Source organism: Arachis hypogaea, chromosome 12 (genome assembly GCF_003086295.3).
Source record: "Arachis hypogaea cultivar Tifrunner chromosome 12, arahy.Tifrunner.gnm2.J5K5, whole genome shotgun sequence".
NCBI lineage: Eukaryota > Viridiplantae > Streptophyta > Magnoliopsida > Fabales > Fabaceae > Arachis > Arachis hypogaea.
In genome coordinates this window covers 2,526,250-2,550,777 of record NC_092047.1, presented here as the reverse complement: position 1 = coordinate 2,550,777, position 24,528 = coordinate 2,526,250, and the positions used below count along the sequence as shown (strand labels likewise).

At 35.4% G+C, this 24,528-nt stretch overlaps 2 protein-coding genes and 2 long non-coding RNA genes across 5 annotated transcripts; all 4 read left to right on the top strand.

Annotated features, from left to right (window-relative positions):
* Positions 1-1,528: 1,528 nt before the first annotated feature.
* Positions 1,529-5,926, top strand: LOC112726315 (putative disease resistance RPP13-like protein 1). Of its 2 annotated transcripts, none has more exons than XM_072208504.1 (2): positions 1,529-4,934; positions 5,185-5,926. In XM_072208504.1, the coding sequence occupies exon 1, from the start codon at positions 1,731-1,733 to the stop codon at positions 4,227-4,229; it is 2,499 nt and encodes an 832-aa protein (XP_072064605.1). In that variant the 5' UTR covers positions 1,529-1,730; the 3' UTR covers positions 4,230-4,934; positions 5,185-5,926. The 2 variants fall into 2 exon arrangements, with proteins under 2 accessions (XP_072064605.1, XP_072064606.1); XM_072208505.1 differs by having other exon boundaries at positions 1,532-4,934; positions 5,553-5,926.
* Positions 5,927-7,045: 1,119 nt separating this feature from the next.
* On the top strand, positions 7,046-12,317 carry LOC112726311 (putative disease resistance RPP13-like protein 1). The gene is made up of 3 exons (XM_025775646.3): positions 7,046-10,999; positions 11,346-11,412; positions 11,962-12,317. Exon 1 carries the CDS (start codon positions 7,184-7,186, stop codon positions 10,979-10,981), a length of 3,798 nt encoding a protein of 1,265 aa, XP_025631431.1. The 5' UTR covers positions 7,046-7,183; the 3' UTR covers positions 10,982-10,999; positions 11,346-11,412; positions 11,962-12,317.
* A 201-nt stretch (positions 12,318-12,518) lies between these two features.
* LOC140176929 (uncharacterized) lies at positions 12,519-14,577 on the top strand. Its single transcript, XR_011868172.1, has 3 exons — positions 12,519-13,255; positions 13,341-13,577; positions 14,411-14,577. It is a non-coding gene; the product is annotated as an uncharacterized lncRNA (long non-coding RNA).
* Positions 14,578-18,416: 3,839 nt separating this feature from the next.
* Positions 18,417-22,436, top strand: LOC140173185 (uncharacterized). The gene is made up of 5 exons (XR_011868171.1): positions 18,417-19,170; positions 19,256-19,492; positions 20,326-21,045; positions 21,428-21,603; positions 22,006-22,436. It is a non-coding gene; the product is annotated as an uncharacterized lncRNA (long non-coding RNA).
* The last annotated feature ends 2,092 nt before the right edge of the window (positions 22,437-24,528 follow it).

Below are 24,528 nucleotides of genomic sequence, written 5' to 3'. Positions count from 1 at the left end.
ATGATAAAGTTGCTATTAGCATGAAGAAGCATAACAGGTGAAGGAGTTGTGAATATCAATTCACATCAAATCATAAATTTTCTTTTTCTTTTTATTTGTATATTTCTTTGTTGTTTTATCGTTGATATCCAATGCATTAATACATGAGTTCAATTTGGAATTCTCTTACTACTTAGTCACGAGCGATCAATGGTAAAATAAATATTTGTTCATTATATTCCAAAGATGAACACTACAAATTTAAACATAAAAAATAAAGATCATACTAAGATTCAATGATAATAAAATGAGTATTTGTGCACCATATCCCAAAATTACTGAAATGAAATAAAAAAGACGGCTGTTTCCAAAAGCACATATTCATGTATGTTAATACCAGATTAGTTATGTGGTAGGTAAGATTTTTTTTTTTTTTTTAGTGTGTATGTTAATACCAGATTAGTCCAAATGTTTCTTATACTGAGTCATTAAGGAATAAACTCTTAGGTTGTGTTTGATAAGTGTCTTAAGACTGATGCATATATATTGAGACTATGGAGTCAGATAAGATAGTTACCAAACAAATTCCTAATGTTATGGATGTATTTAAATGTGACTTAAGCAGTAGATCAACTATGTAATAAATTATCTTCTGCTGTTGATTTTGTTGCATGGTTTGAGAAATAAATTCGGTACTGTTGTTAATGATTAAAAGGGCTATAAATTACGTTTGAGCAAAGCAAGTCTAGAATTACTTCCAACATGCAATAGATCAACTTGGAGGAGTTTGGATGGTTAAAAACTTGATATTGAAAAATAGTTTTCTTAATATTGAAATGGTAATTAATGCATCAGAAAATATTTTTGATAGTTCACAAAAAAAAAAGTACTTGTAGAAAAGCTATCTATCTAGAACAAAATGTCAAAATCTAATCTGAAAGTGAAACGTCATCTTTCAGAAGTACATGTGCATTAATTGGTAGAAAATTATGAATGGTAAGAGGAAGAAGTGGGAGCTATTGTTAGATGACATGCATGGATATCAAAATTTGTAAAGATAAAACATGAGATATTTTTTTGGTATTAATAGCTTGAGTAACTTTTATAAAACAATCTGGTGGTGATTAACCATCTCAATTTGGATTATTAAAATAATAAAAAAAGAGGAGTGCTGGGGAGCCAACAAGTTTTGTGATTTGTAGCCATCAATTAGTCATCATTGGTGTTTTTAATGGTGTGAGATTTCATCCAATGGTGTGGGATTACTCACTTTTCTTTTGCTAGTTAAGTGCTGGCTAGATTTTGATAAAAGTGCTGGCCCTAGACTTTCTCATAAAAAGAAATACTAATAATGAAATTCATATTGTGGAAGTCAGTCACAATTATATGAAGCAAATTATTCAGATTCTTTCTGATAAAGACTGCATTTCCATTGGTCCTAAAAAAAGTTTGAACTTTATACATCTTGAAATCTCATTGCATCTTTCAAAAAGTAGGAATATGATTAAACATTAAAGGTTTTATGCAATTACGGTGCACCTTCCAAAATGACAATAACATTTAAAGTATAGTGTTATAAAAATGAAAAGTTACTCCACTGTTTTGAATTAAGTTATCTCGGAGATTGATACCACGTTTGGTTCCTAACTTGCAATTGCAAAGAATTGTTCTTTCCTTCTATTCTGAAAACTTTAAGCATAGTTCTTTCCTTCTATTCTGAAAATTTGATTACTTTGATCTTGTTTGAGATCATGGCTGGAGTTGTTGTTGGTGGAGCTTTTCTGTCTGGCTTCATTAATGTTGTCCTGGACAGGCTCATTTCTGCTGATGCTGTCAACTTGGTTGTGGGCAAGAAGCTTAGCTCTGACTTGGTTGAGAGGCTGAGGAATGCTTTGACAGATGCTGGAGCTCTTGTTGATGATGCAGAGCTCAAGCAACTGGATAACCATGATGTGAAGGAGTGGCTCAACTGTCTCCGAGATGCTCTTTACACTGCTGATGACTTGCTGGACCGTGCCTGCACCAAAGCTGCAACTACAAAGGTCACTCTCTTGGGTAGAATCTTCAATTCTGAAGATAGGCAGATGGAGAATGAGATAGAAAGGGTGGTCAGAAGGATAGAAGATCTTGAGAAACGCAAAGGAAAGCTTGGACTTGAAAAGATTTCCACTGCTAGCTTCTCCTGGAAAACTCCATCCACTTCTCTTGAAAAAGGGAAGGTGTATGGCAGGGAGGATGACCAGAAGGCCTTAATCAAGATGCTGAATGACAACAATGAGAATCACCTGTCTGTCATCTCTATCGTTGGCATGGGTGGTGTTGGTAAAACTACTTTGGCTCAATGGATGTACAATAATGCAGAGTTGATGGAGGGATTTGATCGGAAAGCATGGGTTTGCGTTTCAGAAAAATTCAATATTGTTGAGACTACAAAGAATATAGTAAAGGAAATCTCTATAAACACTCAGGATCTTGATAGCTTCAATTCAATTCAAGATGCTTTGAAGAAAGGATTGTCGGAAAAGAAGTTCTTTATTGTTTTGGATGATGTCTGGAGCAATGATCATCATCAATGGAAGGATTTTCTAGCCCCTTTCCAATATGGGGTTAAGGGAAGTACTATTCTTCTGACTACTCGCAAGGAAGATGTTGGTTCAGTTGTCCAAACAAATTATCACCCTCACTATCTCATTCCATTATCAGAAGACTGTTGTTGGTCAGTGTTTGCAGCCAATGCTTCTTTTCCAGAATCAAATGGGAACCCAACACTAGAAGGAATAGGCAAAAAGATTGCCAAGAAGTGCGACGGTTTGCCATTAGCAGCAGAAACACTTGGTTGCTTGTGCAGAAGGCATGATGCTAAGGAATGGGAAAAAATCTTAAGGAGTGATATTTGGGGATATTCTACAAATGACAGTAAGATTGTTCCAGCATTGTTAATTAGTTACTTTCACCTTGCTGCACATTTGAAGCGTTGTTTTGTTTATTGTGCACTGTTTCCGAAAGATTATGTTTTCAATAAAGATGAACTAATTTTGTTGTGGATGGCTGAAGATCTTTTAAGCCTACCAAAGAGAGGAGAGACTTTAGAAGAGGTTGGTTGCAAGTGTTTTGAAGAATTAGCTTCAAGGTTATTTTTTAAACCAGCTAAGTACAAATTTGAGAGATTTGTGATGCATGATCTCTTGCATGACTTGGCAATATTCCTTGCCGGAGACTTCTATTGTAGAATAGAAGATCTTGGTGAACAAGAAGAGAAGAAGGTTCTCACTCGTCATTTGTCATATTTCCCACGTGGAAGCTTAGGTCATTCAATCACAAAAGTCTTTAACTTCATTGCGAAATCAGAATCTTTGAGGACATCGTTGTATATTGATGATTTGTTTAGCATGGAAAGTGTAGCATCTAAGTTTATATACTTGAGAGTTTTATCCTTTCATAAACTTGATGTATTACCTGATTCAATAGGTGAATTGATTCATCTACGCTATTTGAATCTCTCATGCTGTAGCATTAATAGGTTGCCGGAATCATTGTGCAACTTGTATAATCTACAAACATTAATATTGTACAGATGTACCAAGCTGACCATGTTGCCTAGAAACATGCATAATCTTGTGAATTTAAGGCATCTTGAACTTGGAAAAACTTGTTTGGAAGAAATGCCTGGAGGAATAAGCAAATTGAAACACTTGCATACTTTAGATTTCTTTGTGGTGGGCAAGCATGAAGATAACAAAATCCAAGAATTAGGAGGGCTCTCAAATCTTCATGGATCACTTGAGCTAAAGAAATTGGAGAATATTGTTGATGTGAAAGAAGCAGAGAATGCAAGGATGACAAACAAGAATCTTATCGACAAATTATACTTGGAGTGGTCTTCAGGTGATGATATGGTTTCGAACACAAAAGCCGAAAGAGATATATTCGACAGCTTGCAACCTCACAACAGCATGAAAGAGTTGACAATCAAGGGATATAAGGGTACAATATTTCCAGATTGGTTGGGGAACTGTTCATACAACAATATGACAAGTGTATCTCTGAAGTCTTGCAACAATTGCTGCATGCTGCCTTCACTTGGACAGTTGCCATCTCTTAAGGCCCTGCGCATTCAAGGTTTTCTTCATCTGAAGTGTGTTGGCATGGAGTTTTACAAGGGTATTGGCGACCCTTCTGTGCATATTGCTCCTCCTTTTCCCTTGTTGGAGAGTCTGAAATGTTATAGTATGGCATGTTGGGAGGAATGACACTTACCTGACTCAAAAGCTTTTCCTGAGCTTAAGAGTCTTGAAATAATAGATTGTCCGATGTTAAAGGGAGATATGCTTCATCAGGTATTCATGAGAATTGTTTCTTCTTCATCAGATGCTTTGAAGGTTCGCAAGCTAGTTATCCAATCTCAAGCAGCACAAGTATGATTTGGTTGAGCTACTAATATTAGAGAGCTGTGATTTCCTCACCTCGTTCTCCTTAGATGCCTTTCCCAATCTCAAGAATTTGGAGATAAGAGAGTGTAGGAATCTGGAATCAGTGTCAATGTCAGAGGCACCACACGCTGCTCTTCACCGTCTAATAATGAGTGGGTGCTCCAAATTAGTGTCATTTGCCGGAGAAGGACTGGCTGCACCCAACTTGACTCATCTCAATGTTAGCAGGTGCTCAAAGTTGGAGGCATTACCACGTGACATGAATAGTCTACTCCCTTCAACAATTGCACATTGAGTACTGTTGGAACCTGGAGAATATGGCAGGAGAAAAGCTGCCTCCCTCTCTCTTGCTACTTCAAATTAAACAGTGTCCTTTCCTGGGAGAACACTGCAAGAACAAGAATCAACAAATTTAGCCCAAAATTTCACACATCCCCACCGTTCAAGTTAGAGGCCCGAAATAATAACTGTTTCTTCCTTTCTGGATTTGGATACCTCATCAGACAGATTCACAAGGTGATGAAGGTATGTAGCTAATGCACACATGATTCAAGAATATGCTTTCCACATTTAAAGATCACAATCCTTTACCTGAGATAGTCATTAGAAGGTGAAGGAGTTGTGAAGAATGTCATGAGCTGCAGAAAATGGTGTTATTATTTTGATTGTTAAAGCTTAGATTTAAAAGTGAAAATAATGCATCAACTATTCTACAGTGAACTATGTTAAAGCATTTGTTGTGAGTTATAAATTTCAACTCAAACAAAATTTCCAGGGGTCTGTCTGTGGAGATTACCACTATGGTCAAGGATCTGCTTTCAATATATGCAGCTGTGTTCATGAACCAATGGAATGTGCATTGGGCAGCCTCTTTGGCAAATGCATGTTGATGAGCGTATAAGTAACTGCATACAATTTTTTCTGTCTTTTGACATTATGTCAGCCTCAATTTTCACTGCAACATTGTTATTTTAATGTCCAATTTCCTCAAACTGATTTTGTCTCTTTGAACATGAGATAGTAGAAAGGAAGATTGGTTGTGCTGTACTTCCATTTATTAGATTTTTCATATTCTCTTGTAATGATCATAGAGATTCTGGTAATCTGGTCATTTTCTTAACATCAATGTATTAACCTAATCAGATTGGGATTAACTTGAGTGGACACAAGCAGTTGAGCAAATAGAAGAAAAGTTGAGAGGAGGTGCTATTTTCACCCTAGCAGGTTTTTCTAGCAGCAACTTATTTTCATCAAGTGAACGATCACATGGGAAAACATTGTGATATTGAGCTGAAATTTTAACTGGAGATTCTTCACAAACAATTCTTCAATTTGGAGGTGTGATTTGTAGTCTGAACTCTATAGTAGAACTGCCGGAAAGTTTCATTAATTTAATCTTGTGGGAGACTATTTGGTTTTGCAGAAGAGTTGTGCATGTGTGGCCAGTGCTTGCAAGTTCTAAGACTTCTTTATTTTGTTCCTTTGATTCAAATGAATAATGAAGCTTTTTACCTTCTCCTGGATTTTTTTTTTAACTCTCATTGAGAGATTTTTTTTCATTAGTTGTATTTTTCTGCCTTCTCTTTACTATTTTGCTGCTATTAACTATTGCTATAGTGTGTCTATGTTATGTCATAGAGTAAAAGAAAAATAACTGTGCAATGTTAACGTAAACTAAATATCTTGCCTCTGGAGTCTGGACCATAAATTTGTTTTCTTTTTGAACAAGGGAGCTCAACACAATAACCATAAATATATAACATTATCACAAGAAAGGAATCTGAATCTCTATGGTCAAACAGAAGAATTTTTGTTGATTCAACATAAGCGAAGAATCACACACGCTATTGCCATGCATTATTAAGCTTCTGAGAAAGAATTTTTTAACTGTGCAACAAAATTATCACAAAGACAACAATTCCATTGGGCACACAAAATGCTAATCCTGCAATCACACTGCATAGTCATGAGTTAGGATTAAAGATAAAATCCAATTGTGCTGTACCTTCCAAAGAAGAATTTTAACTGTTAGTTACGTAGCTTGTATATGCCACTTTCTTTGGAAAATTCTCTTGGTTTTATCTGTATTTCTCTGACAAGAAGATAATATTTACATCCAGCAATCCAATAAAAGAAATAAAGAATCATCATGAGCGCCTAATGCTCTAAGTACATATACTTCTATACATGATTAAATTTGGTCATGCAGCATTTGAAAGCTTCCTCTACTTTCAATTCTGTATCAGCTATCAGAAATAAAAATACAAAATTTATTAGTCCCAATGCATCACATATTTAACAGTGTACGGACTTATGTTTTAAAGCAACCTCATAGATAAGCTAGCTATCAACACGTGAAGGCGTGAAAGCCAATGTCTATTGCCAACAGATTTTAACCTTATATTATTACCATAATACCAGGATTGATATGCAGATTCATGCTCCTTAGTTTTATATAATTCCCACAAGGACTAGTGTCCATTGGTCACAGTGAAACCACACCACTAATATTTTTGCTATTTAACAATGTGTTGCTTCTTTCAAACAAGAATTAACAAATGGAGTTAGTGAAGAGCCAGCTAAGCACTCCACTGATACCGAATTTTTTATACTTACCTTGGAGACCGATACCACGTGATATCATATAGGACACCTTCTTTGAAAACTTGATTAAGAAAACCCCCTCTATTGAGTTCACTACACCCTGCAACCATTGTTCTCTTACCTTTCTCTGCAAATTCATTGACTTTTTCTGTTGTTGTTGAGATCATATCATGGCTGGTGCACTTGTTGGTGGAGCTTTTCTTTCTGGCTTCATTAATGTTGTCTTTGACCGGTTCCTGACAATGGATGCTGTCAACTTGGTGTTGGGCAAGAAACTTGGCCCTGACTTGGTTGAAAGGCTGAAGACTGCTCTGTTGGGTGCTGAAGCTCTTGTTGCTGATGCTGAGATGAAGCAGTTCGGTAATCCATCTGTGAGGAAGTGGCTCGATAGTCTCCGGGATGCTGTTTACTGTGCTGAGGACTTGCTGGATGCTGTCCTCCTCAAAGCCACCACTCAAAAGAATGCAAGTTCTTCCTGGAACCTTAGCTCCTTCATCAACCGAGATAGAGATGACATGGTAGACAGGATGGAAGCGGTGGTTAGAAGAATTGAGGATCTTGGAAAACAAAAAGATTTCCTAGGTCTTGAAAAGCTTCCCACTAGTAGCTGGAGGACTCCATCCAGTTCTCTTGTAAAAGGGAGTGTGTATGGCAGGGAGGATGACAAGAAGGCCTTAGTCCAGATGCTGAAGGACAACAATGATCATCACCTGTCTGTGATAGCTATTGTTGGCATAGGTGGGGTTGGTAAAACAACTTTAGCCCAATGGCTGTACAACAATCAGGAGGAGTTCATGAAGGGATTTGATCTGAAAGCATGGGTTTGCGTTTCGGAGAAGTTTGAAGTTGTTGAGACTACAAGGAATGTCATAAAGGAGATCTCTCCAGATACTCAAGGTCTTGAGCATTTTAATTCACTTCACCGCGCTTTGAAAGAAAAATTGTCGAATAAGAAGTTCTTTATTGTTCTGGATGATGTTTGGAGTGATGATGGTGACAAATGGAGTAATTTTATGACCCCTTTCCAACAAAATGGGAATAAGGGAAGTATTCTTCTTCTGACTACTCGGGCGAAAAATGTTGCTTCCGCAGTTCAAAATTGTCACCCTTATTTTCTCAGGAAGTTGTCGGAGGACTATTGTTGGTCAGTATTTGCAGAAAATGCATCTTTTCCACAGTCAAATGGGAGAGCAGCACTTGAAGAAATAGGTAGAAAGATTGTCAAGAAGTGTGATGGTTTGCCATTAGCTGCAGAAACACTTGGTCGCTTGTTACGTACAAAGCATGATGTTGAGGAATGGAACAAGATACTAATGAGTGACATTTGGGAATTTTCTCTGGAGAAGAGTAAGATTATTCCAGCATTACTGATAAGTTACTTCCATCTTCCTCCATATTTAAAGCGTTGTTTTGTTTATTGTGCTTTATTTCCCAAGGATTTTGAATTTGTGAAAGATGAATTAATCCTTTTGTGGATGACAGAAGATCTTTTACCACCACCAAAGAGAGGAGAGAGTTTAGAAGAAGTTGGTTGTGAGTGTTTTGATGAACTTACTTCCAGATTATTTTTCACAGAGATTCAAGATTATCATGATGATCATTATTTTGTGATGCATGATCTGTTGCATGATTTAGCAATATTCCTTGCTGGAGATTTCTATTGCAACTCAGAAGAACTTGGTAAAGAGGAGGAGATAAGGATTCAGACTCGGCATTTGTATGTAGATTTACGTCATTGTAGCTCGAAACTTTATAATTCTATTTCTAAAGTAGAATCTTTGAGAACATTATTATTGTTTAGCGATTTCTCATCTCTCAACTGCAACATTGAAGCGGCAACATGTGAGATATTATCAAAGTGTAAATACTTGAGAGTTTTATCCTTTAGAAAATTTAATATATTTGATGAGGTGACTAATTCAATTGGAGAATTGATCCATCTGCACTACCTGGATCTCTCTTATACTGGAATAGAGACATTACCCGAGTCTTTTTGCAGCTTGTGTAATTTGCAAACATTGAAGTTGTATGAATGCTCTGAGCTAACAACGCTGCCTAGTGGTTTGCATAATCTTGTGAGTCTGCGGCATCTTGATATTAGAGGAACTTCTTTGGAAGAAATGCCCAGAAAAATGAGCAAATTGAATCAGTTGTACGTTCTAAGTTCCTTTGTCGTTGGCAAGCACGAAGACAATGGAATCCAGGAGTTAGGAGGGCTGGTAAATCTTCATGGATGCCTTGAGATTAAGAAGTTGGAGAATATTGTTGATGTGAAAGAAGCAAAGAGGGCAAAGATAATGGATAAGAAGCACATTGATGAATTATGTTTGGAATGGTCTTCAGGTGATGATATAGTTTCAAGCACACAAAAAGAAAGAGACATCCTCGATAACTTGCAACCGCAGAATGGGTTGAAAGAGTTGAAAATCAAGGGATACAAGGGTACAATATTTCCAGATTGGTTGGGGAACTGTTCCTACCAAAACATGACACGTGTATCTCTAAAGTCTTGCAAGAATTGCTGCATGCTGCCTTCACTTGGACAGCTGCCATCTCTTAAGTCCCTAAGCATTGAAGGTTTCGATCTGCTGAGGAGTATTGGCGAGGAGTTTTACAAGAATGAAGGAGATCATCATTCTTCGCATATTGCACCGTTTCCCTCACTCGAGATTTTGTTATTTGATAGCATGGCATGTTGGGAGGTGTGGCACGTATCTGAGTCGGAAACATTTCCTAAACTTAGGAAGCTTGAAATAAGAAATTGCCCAATGTTGGAGGAAGAGATGCTTAATCAGGTATTCTTCAGAATCGTTTCTTCTTTGTCGGATGTTTCCAAAGTTCGCAAACTACATATATACGGCAATGATTTTGGACAGCACATCGAGACCAATCTTTATGGGGATACTTTATCAATTAGGGGACGTGAATATGTGTGGGAGTCTGCATTAAAGGCAATGATGAGCATGAACCATCTAAGTTGCCTCCAAGAAATACACATCATAGGGTATTCCTATCATGTATCCTTTCCGGGAAATTGTTTTCCCAAATCTTTGCAAAAGCTGAAAATCCGGAGTTGTAGAAAACTAGAATTCCCAGAGCAACAGCAGCACAAGTATGATATGGTAGAGCTACAAATAGAACACAGCTGCGATTCACTGAGCTCCTTGTCGTTGGATGTCTTTCCCAATCTCAAGAATCTCCAGATAGAAAGGTGTAGGAATCTGGAATCAGTGTCAATGTCAGAGGCACCACACGCTGCTCTTCAACGTCTCTCCATAACTTCCTGCCACAAATTAGTGTCATTTGCAGGAGGAGGACTGGCTGCACCCAACTTGACTCATCTCGAGATCTCTAATTGCGACAAATTAGTGTCATTTGCAGGAGAAGGACTGGCTGCACCCAACTTGACTCATCTTCAAGTCAGATGGTGCGAGAAGTTGGAGGCATTACCACGTGACATGAAGAGTCTACTCCCAAGTCTACAGTCTCTCGAGATATCTGGTTACCAAGACATGTTGCTGGAGGGTTATTTGCCGCCTAACTTGAAATCACTTGAAGTGGGAATTTGCGAGCAACAAATGAGGGATTTATCATGGATGGGCAACTTGCACGCCCTCACTCATCTTACAATTTTAGGTTCTTACTGCGACAACATAAAGTCATACCCAGAGGTGGGTTCGCTGCCTCACCTTCCCTCCCTTACCACTCTCAACATACGCTTCTTCCATAATCTGGAGACATTGGAGTGCAACGAGCTTCTCCGCCTCACCTCCCTTCAACAATTGCACATTCGTTTCTGCTACAAGCTGGAGAATATGGAAGGAGAAAAGCTGCCTCCCTCTCTCTTGCTACTCAAAATTGAAGGGTGTCGTTTGCTGGGAGAACACTGCAAGAACAAGCATCAACTAATCTGGCCCAAAATTTCCCACATCCCCACCATTCAAGTCGATGACAAACAAGTATTCTGAATAGAGATTTCTGTGCAGGTAATTGTCTAACTTCACGGTTCTTATGCCACCACAATTCAATTATACATGCATAAAATTCCTTTTCCTCAAAAGAAAACACCTCCCTCGTTCTTTAGACATTATTAACTAGTTGGACTGATATAAATTTGCATTTTTTTTCACTCATTGGGAAACCTCTCACTTTGTAGTTGTACTCAAAAGAAATATCCTCTGTATTCTCAAAAAAGAGTCATTCTTATAAATTCAAAGGCAGGGAATGTATTTGTGTGTGTGTGTATATATATATATATTGTGTATCCGACATTTGAGAATTTCTTTACATTATGGATAAATGAAATTTACTGTTTTTATCCATCTTCTGCAGGTAGATGGTAATGAAGTAAAAGTACCCAATGGTGGAGATTTCATCTTATACAATATTTTAGCTTCAGGTTGGTAAATTTACACCACTCCATTCCATTCGAGAATTTACTTTTCCTGTTCTGTTGGGAAAAAGAAAAAATGTTATAAAAGCTTGATTTAGTTATATGCACTGAAGGGTAAAATTGTGTTTCTGCCTTTGCCACTATTTGATATTTATGATAAACTTATTGGTATTGCCATATAGTAACTTCAATTTTATTCTTTTTCTGTCTTTCAAATCTATAGATTTCACTTTCTGTTTAGATGCTATTTACCATCGATCATTCATAATTTTAGCAAAGAGATAAAGTTGAAATCCTTTGAAAATATTCGAGGTAAAATTAAAACTTTCGCCAATCAATAGGGACATTCTTTAATATGGTTTTCCTTGTTTCCTTTTCTTCTATTCTTTAATCTTCTTTTAATTTCTTTTTACAATATAACAGAACATGATGTGGTTTGCAACTTTGAGTGATAGGCTAAAAGAAAATATAGCTTATTGTCTTACCTGAAATGGAAGCTGAAGCTTCAGAATAATTTAACAATTTTTTCCCTTCTGTTTTTGCCATCTTTTGCAGGTAAAAGTTCACAGATGTTAGAGATTTCATTGCACATGTATATCTATATATATGGAGATGTGAACTGGATTAATGTGTTGGGAAGCAGTAGTGTTTTCTGATTTGAGCTTTCATTTTAATTGGTATGTACACTAGTTTAAATTAATGACTGATGTGTATCATAGGATTCATATCCACACTACATGTGGAGTTACTTGGATTATTCAATTCAGTGCTTTGCTTCAAAGATAGGAACCATAGATGGTTGTTTGGTTATCAATAGTAGTCATGTTTGAACTAACTTGAATTGTAGCCTTTTTTTTTATTAAATTTTTAATTCAAAGGCATGATGATGATTAACATCATTATTGAACCTAGCTGAAGTAGTGTTACTTATATGTTAAAGCTATCATAATCTACATCTTACCAAGCATGAAACAGTTAATTTAATTAACTTCTAATCAAAGGTGCAACAGCTTTCATTGTTAACTAGTTGAACTATGCCGCCTGGAAAATTTGCATTCTTTTCTTTCATTTATGTAAAATCCCTATAATACCCCTTGTTCCTCTTTTTTTTCAAACCAAACCCTAACCCTCTTCTAACACACTCACTCACCTCTCACTACCGCACACACTCTCATTCCCGTCACACCCTCTTCCTCACAGCACACACACCCAGACCCTGACGGAAAAAAAAAAGAAAGAAAGAAAAAGGAAAGAGAGAAAAGGGGAGACTGCGAGAAGAGAAGGGAGGAGGAAGGCGGGAGCTGTCCACGCCGAGCCACCATGCGAGGAGAGAGAGAGTCGCACTTCATCACTGCCGGCCTGGAGCATGCCGTTCGTGTCCCGTCGCGTCGCCGCCAGTCGCGTCCAGCTCGCTGCAGTTGCGTCACCATCAGAGGCCAGAACCGAGAGAGGTGCGTCCGAGAGGGGGGACGAGTGCGAGAGAGGAGACGCGGAAGAAGGATTGCTGCCGTTCTGCCTCGCCGCCTACAGCCGCCGCGCCTTGTCTCTGTCGCCGCTAAGCTTCAACCGCCGCCATCTTTGTTGGGGGTCACCGTCATTGCTGAATGAAGAGGGAGAGTTTGAGTCGGCCAGTGAAGGGAGGAAGAAAGAGTCGCGATGGAGGAGCCGTTCACCATCGTCGCGTCTGCTATTGCCATCAACGGAGCTCGTCGTCAGGGGAGCATCACCGACGTCACTACTAACGAACCGTCTCCGTCCCTGTTGTGATCTTGCTCAGCCCTACACCCCCTTCATTCTTGTCTCTAAATCAGCACAAATTTTCCCCTGTTCTGACTCCATTTATGAAACTGTAACGCTTCCACCTTTACTCTGCTATATCTTCTTCTTTTCTTATATGCTCTGGTTTTAATTGTGATAATATATCTCTGTTTTAGTACTATCGCCCTATTTGTTGCGTTTCTACTGGAAATTATCTTGGGTACTGGTATTAGTGCTATCATGGAACGGTTGGAGCTGTTGATGTTATGATTACATCTGCGATGTAGCCGTGGAAGTTGCTGCCACCGTCTCGATCCAAATTCTGCGCTCGTTCATTTCATTTTACTTCCATCCTCCTCACCTTGGATTCTGGCACTCCGGGTTCGATATCTTCGGTCCCTTAGGACCATGTTGTGAGTAGGCTTTACATTTATAATGGTTTGGTTTTACGTCTATAATTATTTTGATATACGGAACTTTGAACTTAGTTATACTCACAAAAATTATTATCAAATGATTTTAAATTGGTTTTACTAATTGATTTATTAGAATTAAATATTTATCCTTGTGAAGCTCATTTTAATATGCACATGAGACTATATATTTTTATGAGACTATATGTATGTTTGAAAATAAAAGTTTATATTATCTTAAAGCATTTGGTTTTATTTGAATATGTATTTTTGAAGTATTGAAATTTGGTTGGTATTCACTTATTTTGGAATTGTGAAACATGTTTGAAATGCCTTAAGATTGAGAAAATATGATTGAATATGATTCGGATGAGAAAGTATTATCTGATTTGATTTGATTCGATACCTTATATATTTGAAAGATGAAAGATTTGTTGTATTTGAAATTATATGTTTTGAATTGGTTTGGGAGGCTCGTATTAGAAACCGTAGTTAACGGCGGTTATGACGTTAACCTAGATGCATCTGGCTCAGACCTCAGCTAGCAGGGGCGTTGCTAGCCTAACGTGTAGGCCACACGTTGGATCTGTTATTCCGTACGGACACGCTAGAGGAAAGGGCTACCCTTAGAGGTAGAGCCGCCCAAGTGTGGACTATTTGATTTGATTTCTGTATGAGAACTCCCTTATTGATTCACATATTCATATAAATTATTATTTTCTAACTAAGATTATTTTTATAATAATGTTTATATGGTCTCATGTGGATTATAGATGTATTGTCTAGTCACTGGGTTGCAAAACTCATTCCGTTTTTCTAAAAATATTTTTCAGGAACAAATACTTGAATGTGTGAGCCTTCTATTCAAGAGTAATGATCTGCAATTGGTACTTCATTTTTGTTGAGTTCTTAGACGTCATATGCTCCATATGTCACAAGCAGGATCCATCTATATCTATTTATTTTACCTTTTAATAAAAATATGAAATTATTCGTTTTAGGAACTGTAAATTTCTTTAAAATATTTGTAACTTTCTTATTTGTATTTGAGTCTGATAGGCTTGCTAGGGAACTGTTTTCCTGAGCGCCGGTCATGGTTCATTTTGGGTCGTGACAAAGTGGTATCAGAGCTTAGGTTTAATCTGTGTAATATGGAGCAAGTGTCCTATGATAGGATCACAATTGTATAAATAGAAGCGCGCCTATTTGTACAAATTGTGGCACTATCAAAGGCCTATAGGAATGTCTTCTTTGTCCTCTATGTCATTGTTGTCTTCTGATTATTGAGAGCATGCATCCTCTACCGCTTCTTACTACTCTTGTCCTTTTGTACCCAATCTTGACATATCCTTTGGTAGATTTTCTCGAATGTGTTTTTGCAAGGGTTTCAGTTTTGGTTCTGGTTCGCGATTTCTCTCCTAGCTAGTTCTAATTTTCTCCGATTTTGTGAATGTGTGCTTTAATCTTCTTCGTCTTTGGGTTGTTCTCTATGATTCCTAATGTCAATAGTTCATGAGTTACTTAAAAGGTTTGATTTATGTTTGTTGTGAATTACAATCTGATTTCTTTATAGAATTGTATTTGGATTTGTGGATTGCATGAATTTGCTGAGTTTCTGATCGAGATGCTTTGTTCTGGATTTGATAAGCGATATTGAGATTTTCCTTCTTATGTTGATGAGTTTTGAAGCTAACATAATTTTGATTAGCTTTTGATTCTTTTTTTCAAATCAATAATTTTGAAAACAGCTATTTAGTTGCTCAAGAAGGACTATGTGATGCAACATATGAATAGAGTGTTATCGTTGTTTGTTCGATTGATGATTTTCTTTGCTTAAGTGTAGTGAATTATTTGGGTGATAAGTTAGCTTTTTCGATCTAGAAGTTTAGTTTTGTTTTTCTAATTGATGATCTGTTTCCATTATGGTTCTTTGTTGCTGAATATGACTTTTTGTCACGGAACCATTTCCTGCTTGATAAGTTGAGAGAAAGATTGTGAACGCTTGCCTTTTGGTTGGTGTTTATAAGATGAACTTTGCTTTTGAGTATGATCTGAAACCTGAGAATTTTCTTAACCCTTGCTTTTCTGAAAATTTCCTTATTTTCAACTATTGTTCTTATTCTCAGAGGTTTAGGGAGATTGATTTTCTTGATTTGTAGTGCCTTTGTGATATTTGGAAGTGGACCTTAGAGATTGGAAAGAATTGTTGACAATTTTTTATAAAAAGACTAGACATCTAATTTCTTAAAGCATAATAAATTACTTATACAAATTTTTTTTTTTATTACATTCAATTAATTATTATAAACCATGCTTTCTTATTATGTATCCCTTAATAACTCTAGTTTTAAAATTATCTGATTTCTCAACGAAACTTGATGTTTCATGAATTACATTTGGTTGGGTTTGTGGAATAAAATAGTGTAAGTAAAATTATGTACTTACTTGAGCTATACAATGATACTTTAAATTAAATTTTCACTAGGATTGAAAATATATTATTTATTTTAATGTGATAATATAGAATTTTTGTGAACTTTGTTGCTTTTAAATTTATAAGTGGGAATCAATATTCAAAATAACTTGAGATTTTATTAGGACAATCATAATATATAGAGATTATTTTGGTAAATTTTTCAACAAGTTAGGATTTTTTTTATTGAATGATTAGTAATTTGAAAGTCATTGCTCTTGTAACGAAGTTATTGCTAATTTTATTATTAGTATTATGGAGTATTTACTTGAATATTTCCTTGCTTTACATCTTAATCATTAGCTTCTTTGTCACGATTATGGAAGCTCTGTTCTCTTGCTTTGCACTCATTTAAGTATTTAATTATTATAATTCTTAACTCTTTGCGAAGTTGTTAAAGTATTTCAGCATTTGGCGTTTTGATTTCTATCAGAATGTATTTTATACATAAAACCTCACCATTACTTTAAGCTTTTCCTTTCCTTTTTCTTTTGAAAAATTTCTTTTACAAGGATTTCACATCTTCCTCCAACCATTGATGATTATATGCTCCTATTTTCATTTTATTTATTCTTATGCATATTAAAATTTTAAGAGCCATTAATATCGGTTGAAAACTGCTGCAAAGCAGATATAGATATTTGTCTATATAAAATGTACATCAGTGTATGCATAATGACTGGTTTACAATTGGTAATTTATAGTTTATAGTTGTTGTTCTCTTTTTCACATAAAAAAAAAAAGTCAACTTTTTCTATAACTATAGTTATACTTGCATGTGTGTTTTCTATTTATCCAAAAAAAAAAAAAAAGATAAAGTATATATATTTATGAACATGATTTTTTTTTTTCTTTTGGTGTTTTATCTTTACAAGAAATTTAATTTCATACTAATTTTCTGAAATTCTTTTGCTATGTGCTTTGATTATGTTAAGAGCAAATTTATAATTGGAGATTTAGACCAAAAAAAATAAAAAGAAGAAAGTAGTTATTATAATTGATCCTAGTGTGTTAATTGCCATTACTTTAAATTTTAGTTTTATTATTATTATTATTTTATATGTGAATTTATTTGTAACTTCATACTAAGTTTAGCTACATGATTATAGGTGAATTTTGGCCTTGGGAATAATAAGATGATTGCTTGCATTTTCTCATTATGTTTTACGTTATTTGTCTTTTATTTATAGTCAAAAGCTATTAAATTTTATTCTAGTATACTTAATATTCAAGGTTATGGCAATAATTATTTCAAATGGCCTTTGTCAAAGAATTCTAAATAAGAGAAAATGAGGATGTTAATTTTTGTGATAATTACTGTTTTTAATTTTCATAATTGTACAATTGTCTTTCTAAAAGGTGCGGTCAAATCTTCTATTTGTTGTTTTGCTTTGTCTCTCTGTTATTGTCTTTGTCTTGTTGCTTGGGATTTGGATTTATAATTGTTGTGGGTATTTTATTTACGTTGTATGTTTGTTGCTGTTTAGCTTTCCTTACATATAGTGCTGTTGCTTCTTATTGTTTTCTTTAACTTCATTTGTCCTAGTGTTCTTATTTTGCTCGATAAATATTATAAAATTTTTAGGCTTTGTATGTTCTTCCTCTTCTTTGATTCTAAAAGATTGTGTGTTATTTAATTGTGTTTCTAGTCATTCTCTTAAATCTTTGTGAATATTACCGTTGATTTTAGTGGCCATCTCTTGTGAACTTCGTACTTCTTTGATCCAACATAAACTTGTTTTGACTTCATACACCATCTTTTCTTTTATTGTTCTATCGAAGTTTCTTGATTCAGATTTTCTTACTAAGATGCAATTGATTCTCTTTTTGGCATGCTTCACTGTTTTTGTATATCCTTGTTTAGTTGCGATCCTATGCATCTCCCCGAATTCTTGCGAACATCATCTGTGATGTTTGCTCTTTTTTGCCTAAGTTTAGAATCCTTTTAAGCAAACTCGTGTTTGTTTCAATATCACGTGTGATTCTCAGATATAGCAAGCGATACGTTAGTTCTTTAGGACACAGCTACCGATGCAGAAGTTCAGAAAGTTGAAATTCGAACACTTGACATAAGACTGGTTGCTACCATGGATATGTACTACAGAACCAAGATTGTATTTAGAAAAGATTGACGAACGACGTGAAGAGGGTTATGTATATCTGAGTTGTCAAGGGAACGAGGGTAGGGAAATGCCAATGACATCGTTTTATCAGGATCCTATCTTGTAACTTTTGCACCTCGTTATGCTCATTTCTCATGTTCGGTAAAGTGCTAAAACCATGTAAAGTTTTGAAGATTATATCAATTTTCGAGGACGAAAATTTTTATAAGGAGGGTAGAATGTAAAATCCCTATAATACCCCTTGTTCCTCTTTTTTTTCAAACCAAACCCTAACCCTCTTCTAACACACTCACTCACCTCTCACTACCGCACACACTCTCATTCCCGTCACACCCTCTTCCTCACAGCACACACACCCAGACCCTGACGGAAAAAAAAAAAGAAAGAAAGAAAAAGGAAAGAGAGAAAAGGGGAGACTGCGAGAAGAGAAGGGAGGAGGAAGGCGGGAGCTGTCCACGCCGAGCCACCATGCGAGGAGAGAGAGAGTCGCACTTCATCACTGCCGGCCTGGAGCATGCCGTTCGTGTCCCGTCGCGTCGCCGCCAGTCGCGTCCAGCTCGCTGCAGTTGCGTCACCATCAGAGGCCAGAACCGAGAGAGGTGCGTCCGAGAGGGGGGACGAGTGCGAGAGAGGAGACGCGGAAGAAGGATTGCTGCCGTTCTGCCTCGCCGCCTACAGCCGCCGCGCCTTGTCTCTGTCGCCGCTAAGCTTCAACCGCCGCCATCTTTGTTGGGGGTCACCGTCATTGCTGAATGAAGAGGGAGAGTTTGAGTCGGCCAGTGAAGGGAGGAAGAAAGAGTCGCGATGGAGGAGCCGTTCACCATCGTCGCGTCTGCTATTGCCATCAACGGAGCTCGTCGTCAGGGGAGCATCACCGACGTCACTACTAACGAACCGTCTCCGTCCCTGTTGTGATCTTGCTCAGCCCTACACCCCCTTCATTCTTGTCTCTAAATCAGCACAAATTTTCCCCTGTTCTGACTCCATTTATGAAACTGTAACGCTTCCACCTTTACTCTGCTATATCTTCTTCTTTTCTTATATGCTCTGGTTTTAATTGTGATAATATATCTCTGTTTTAGTACTATCGCCCTATTTGTTGCGTTTCTACTGGAAATTATCTTGGGTACTGGTATTAGTGCTATCATGGAACGGTTGGAGCTGTTGATGTTATGATTACATCTGCGATGTAGCCGTGGAAGTTGCTGCCACCGTCTCGATCCAAATTCTGCGCTCGTTCATTTCATTTTACTTCCATCCTCCTCACCTTGGATTCTGGCACTCCGGGTTCGATATCTTCGGTCCCTTAGGACCATGTTGTGAGTAGGCTTTACATTTATAATGGTTTGGTTTTACGTCTATAATTATTTTGATATACGGAACTTTGAACTTAGTTATACTCACAAAAATTATTATCAAATGATTTTAAATTGGTTTTACTAATTGATTTATTAGAATTAAATATTTATCCTTGTGAAGCTCATTTTAATATGCACATGAGACTATATATTTTTATGAGACTATATGTATGTTTGAAAATAAAAGTTTATATTATCTTAAAGCATTTGGTTTTATTTGAATATGTATTTTTGAAGTATTGAAATTTGGTTGGTATTCACTTATTTTGGAATTGTGAAACATGTTTGAAATGCCTTAAGATTGAGAAAATATGATTGAATATGATTCGGATGAGAAAGTATTATCTGATTTGATTTGATTCGATACCTTATATATTTGAAAGATGAAAGATTTGTTGTATTTGAAATTATATGTTTTGAATTGGTTTGGGAGGCTCGTATTAGAAACCGTAGTTAACGGCGGTTATGACGTTAACCTAGATGCATCTGGCTCAGACCTCAGCTAGCAGGGGCGTTGCTAGCCTAACGTGTAGGCCACACGTTGGATCTGTTATTCCGTACGGACACGCTAGAGGAAAGGGCTACCCTTAGAGGTAGAGCCGCCCAAGTGTGGACTATTTGATTTGATTTCTGTATGAGAACTCCCTTATTGATTCACATATTCATATAAATTATTATTTTCTAACTAAGATTATTTTTATAATAATGTTTATATGGTCTCATGTGGATTATAGATGTATTGTCTAGTCACTGGGTTGCAAAACTCATTCCGTTTTTCTAAAAATATTTTTCAGGAACAAATACTTGAATGTGTGAGCCTTCTATTCAAGAGTAATGATCTGCAATTGGTACTTCATTTTTGTTGAGTTCTTAGACGTCATATGCTCCATATGTCACAAGCAGGATCCATCTATATCTATTTATTTTACCTTTTAATAAAAATATGAAATTATTCGTTTTAGGAACTGTAAATTTCTTTAAAATATTTGTAACTTTCTTATTTGTATTTGAGTCTGATAGGCTTGCTAGGGAACTGTTTTCCTGAGCGCCGGTCATGGTTCATTTTGGGTCGTGACAATTTATTAGGGAAGCTCTCATCTTGCAGTTGTAGTTCAAGAAATATCTTTTGTTTCTCTGACAAAGTCATTGGCTCATTGCTATCTGTAGTACTTATTAACCGTCATATTTTTCAGTAAAATCACCTTTACAAAAGAAGATAAGAATTAACATGAAACAAAAAATTGAAAGACAGTGAATATCTTTTTTGTGTATCCAACATTTAAGAATATTTTTAGATGTATTAAACAAAGAGTTTGATTTACATGGTCATCCAACTAAATTCATGCGTTTAGATGACTTTTGAAGTAGTGAGTTTGAAATTAGTTACGAGAAGCTGTGTTTACTGAGTTTGGCTTCATGTTAGTATCTACACTAGAATGAACAAGATAGAAAAGGAAGACATGATGGACAAAGTTGGAGTGGCACTTCATAGTGAAAAGCTTCTGTTTTTGTTGGTATGTTTCTCTATCCCTCTCTATAATTTTATTTTTGCTGGTTTGCACAGAGAAAAAACAAAATAATAGCTTAATTTGGGGAAAGAAAAGAGTTATAAAATGGTGTTCCTGTCTTTGTCAATTCTTTATGATCAGAGTCAGTTGTTGTGCTGCAAGATTCATATAGGAATAATAAAAGGAATCAGCATGCATGAGGTATATAAGCTTTCAAAATAGAAGGATCAAGTTATTGTTATGTAGTCGTTTTCTTTTAAATCACATTTTGAATCATTACATAAAATGAATAGTATTAGATGCCTATAATAAACTATTTCTAATATTAAGAGAAATAGTTCTATAATAATAACTATTTCTTCCTTTCTGGATTTTTATACATTATCAGACAGATTCATAAGGTGATGAAGGTTTGTAGCTAATGCAGACATGATTCAAGAATATGCTTTCCACATTTAAAGATGACAATCCTGTACCTGAAATAGTCATTAGAAGGTGAAGTTCTGGTGATGCCATCAGGAGCAATTTCATTCCTATCAACTTCACTTGTTGATCTTTATCTTGGTATGTGCAGTTTGTACATATATTAAGCTGAAGTGGGATTCAAATGATTCAAGAAAAAGCATTGTCATAGAATATTTGATCTTTTTGGACTGAATTGAAGAGGATAGCTACAAATATCCAGGGTTATTTTTATGTGAAGTCAGTGTATTATGTGTATGGAAAAATTTTTCCTTTTATAACTTGTAGTATTATAACCATCAATCACTTTAGTTTCTTTATAATTTCTCTAGTTCTGCTTTGACTTCCTGTTTTTGGGTGTCATTTCTTTTCACTGCTAACTCTAAAATCAAATAATCTAACATTGTGTTCATGAGGTTTTCACATAAGTGTGTCTGTGGTTATTGTGATGACATTATGACAAACACTTAGTCTTGAAATGTATATATATAATTTGTGTTTCAGGAGATACTTTGAAGATCAAGCAGCAATTGTCCTGAGAGCATTGCAGTTCTGCAATGGATCTTGAATGCCAGTTTCAGTCAAAACAAGCAAATGAAATGAAGAATCATTTTCCACCTTTACTTTTGTTTTTCCAAAGAAAAAATAAGATTGAAAGATAACGGATGCCATTATGAAAATTAGTAATAGCACATGGGGAGAAAAGATGATAAAGTTAGCATGAAGGAGCTTAGCAGGTGAAGGAGTTGTGAATATCAATTCACATCAAATCATAGCTTTTCTTTTTCTTTTTATTTGTAAATTTCTTTGTTGTTTTATCGTTGATATCCAATGCATTAATACATGAGTTCAATTTGGACTTCTCTTACTACTTACTTAGTCACTAGCGACCAATCTATTCTTAATATATAAAAGTATGTACATAGGTTTACCTACATTGCTTCTAAGTTATTTCTCTTCTTCTACTAATGCCATGTCAGCACCAACGCTTACTTGGCAAAATTTTAGAATCCACCACCCAAATCTTGCCAAATCAACTTTTATTTTCACATAAAAAAAAACATAAAAAACAACTAAAAAACATAATAAAAACCAACAAATTAACTTTTTCCAAATCAATCCTTATTTCTAAAACAACAAAAACACAAATTAACATTTTCCCCAACAAAAAGTTCTCAAAACCAGAGTTTATTACTTTTCTCAAATCCTCACCCTCTTAGCACCTCTCCGTACCAAGATCCTATTTCCTCCATCTTCTTCCGGTCTCATGAGCCATTGTTTTTTCCTCAAAACAAATTGTACATCGCGATGTCCATCTCCGGCGAAGCCGCATTGCATAAATTGCAGAAACCAGGGCAAACTCCATTCCTCCTCTTGCGGTTTTCCTGCCAAAGCTCGATTCTGGGTCTCAGACCAACGTCACTATTCGGCGCTGCCAACGTAGGAAATTTGTCTCAGGTATCTTCCTAAGGATTTTCAACTTTGCCGTTTACTCTTCTCATTGTTCAATATCAGTTTCAATAGCCCTATTTATTTGTTATAAATAATAACATTTTAATTGTGAACTCATTGCAAGTAGCACAAGTTTATGTATTTCTCTTTTGTAAACGGCTCTCCAGAGCTCGATTCTTGATCTCAGACCAATGTCACTATTCGGCGCCGCCAACGTAGAAAATTTGTCTCAGGTATCTTCCTACAAATTTTCAACTTTGTCGTTTACTCTTCTCATTGTTCAATATCATTTTCAATAGTCCTATTTATTTGTTATAAATAATAACATTTTAATTGTGAACTCATTGCAAGTAGCACAAGTTTATCTAACATGTGCATTTAAAATTATTGCTCCCTATATACTATCGATTGCAATATTTCATCATCAAATTATAAATTGTTATTTTACATGTGGAGTACTTCTTCCATAATTTACATTTACGTGTTCCTCTTTTTCAAATTGTTATTCCACATGTGCAGTATTGCTTTCACAATTTACTTAAAATAGATTATCATTCTTTGACCATGTCTTATTCTCTTTGTTGTAGAAGGATTTGCAGTGGTAATGACAGACCGGAAGAGTTAATACCCAAAATTGCTAGATGAAAATCAACCAATCACTATTTAGTAAAATATTTTAAAAAAATTAAAACAAAAAACTCTTATCTATTATTATTCAATTGAAACATCAAGTACTAATTAAATGCAATAAACATACATTAAAAGTGTCATAATAATAATAATTATAAAAAATTTCAGTTACAAATATTCAAATTCTATAACTTATACATATTAAGACTCTTACTACTCTTCATTTCTTAATCTCTTATACTAATTGTCAAAAATTTCTTAAATTTAATATAATATTTTTATATGTTTTTCATTCTCATTTATTTATTTTTTTCATTATTTACAAAAAAAACGCAAGAAAAGACAAAGTGTAGCCATTAATGCAAATCGAAAAATGAAAAAAAAAGAAAAGAAAATGCAGTTTTGTATAACTCTAATATAAATAACCTATGTCTTTTTTAAAAATAAATAAATTCAAAATCTATTTATAATATGTTCTCTAAAATATTTTTAATATAACATTTATTAAAATATACTATATAGTATAAATAATTTACCTCTCCGTGCATTGCGTGGGTCTAGACTCTAGTGGTAAAATAAATATTTGTTCATTGTATTCCAAAGAAGAACACTACAAATTTAAACATAAAAAATAAAGATCATACTAAGATTCAATGATAATAAAATGAGTATTTGTGCACCATATCCCAAAACTAGTCACATAAAATTAAAAAGAAGGCTGTTTTCACATTTCTCTAATTAGGAGCAAGTATCTTACTGCCTATTAAGTGTTGTGTGCTGACATTTTATCATTTTCTTGAGGCAAAAATTGTCTGATATTGATGTGAGTGAACCAGATTTTTGTGACCATATATTATATGAAAATGTTATATATTAAAATTGGCACACAAATTTTAGACACTTAATGTATGATTATTGATTAAAATATAGTTTCTAAATATTTCT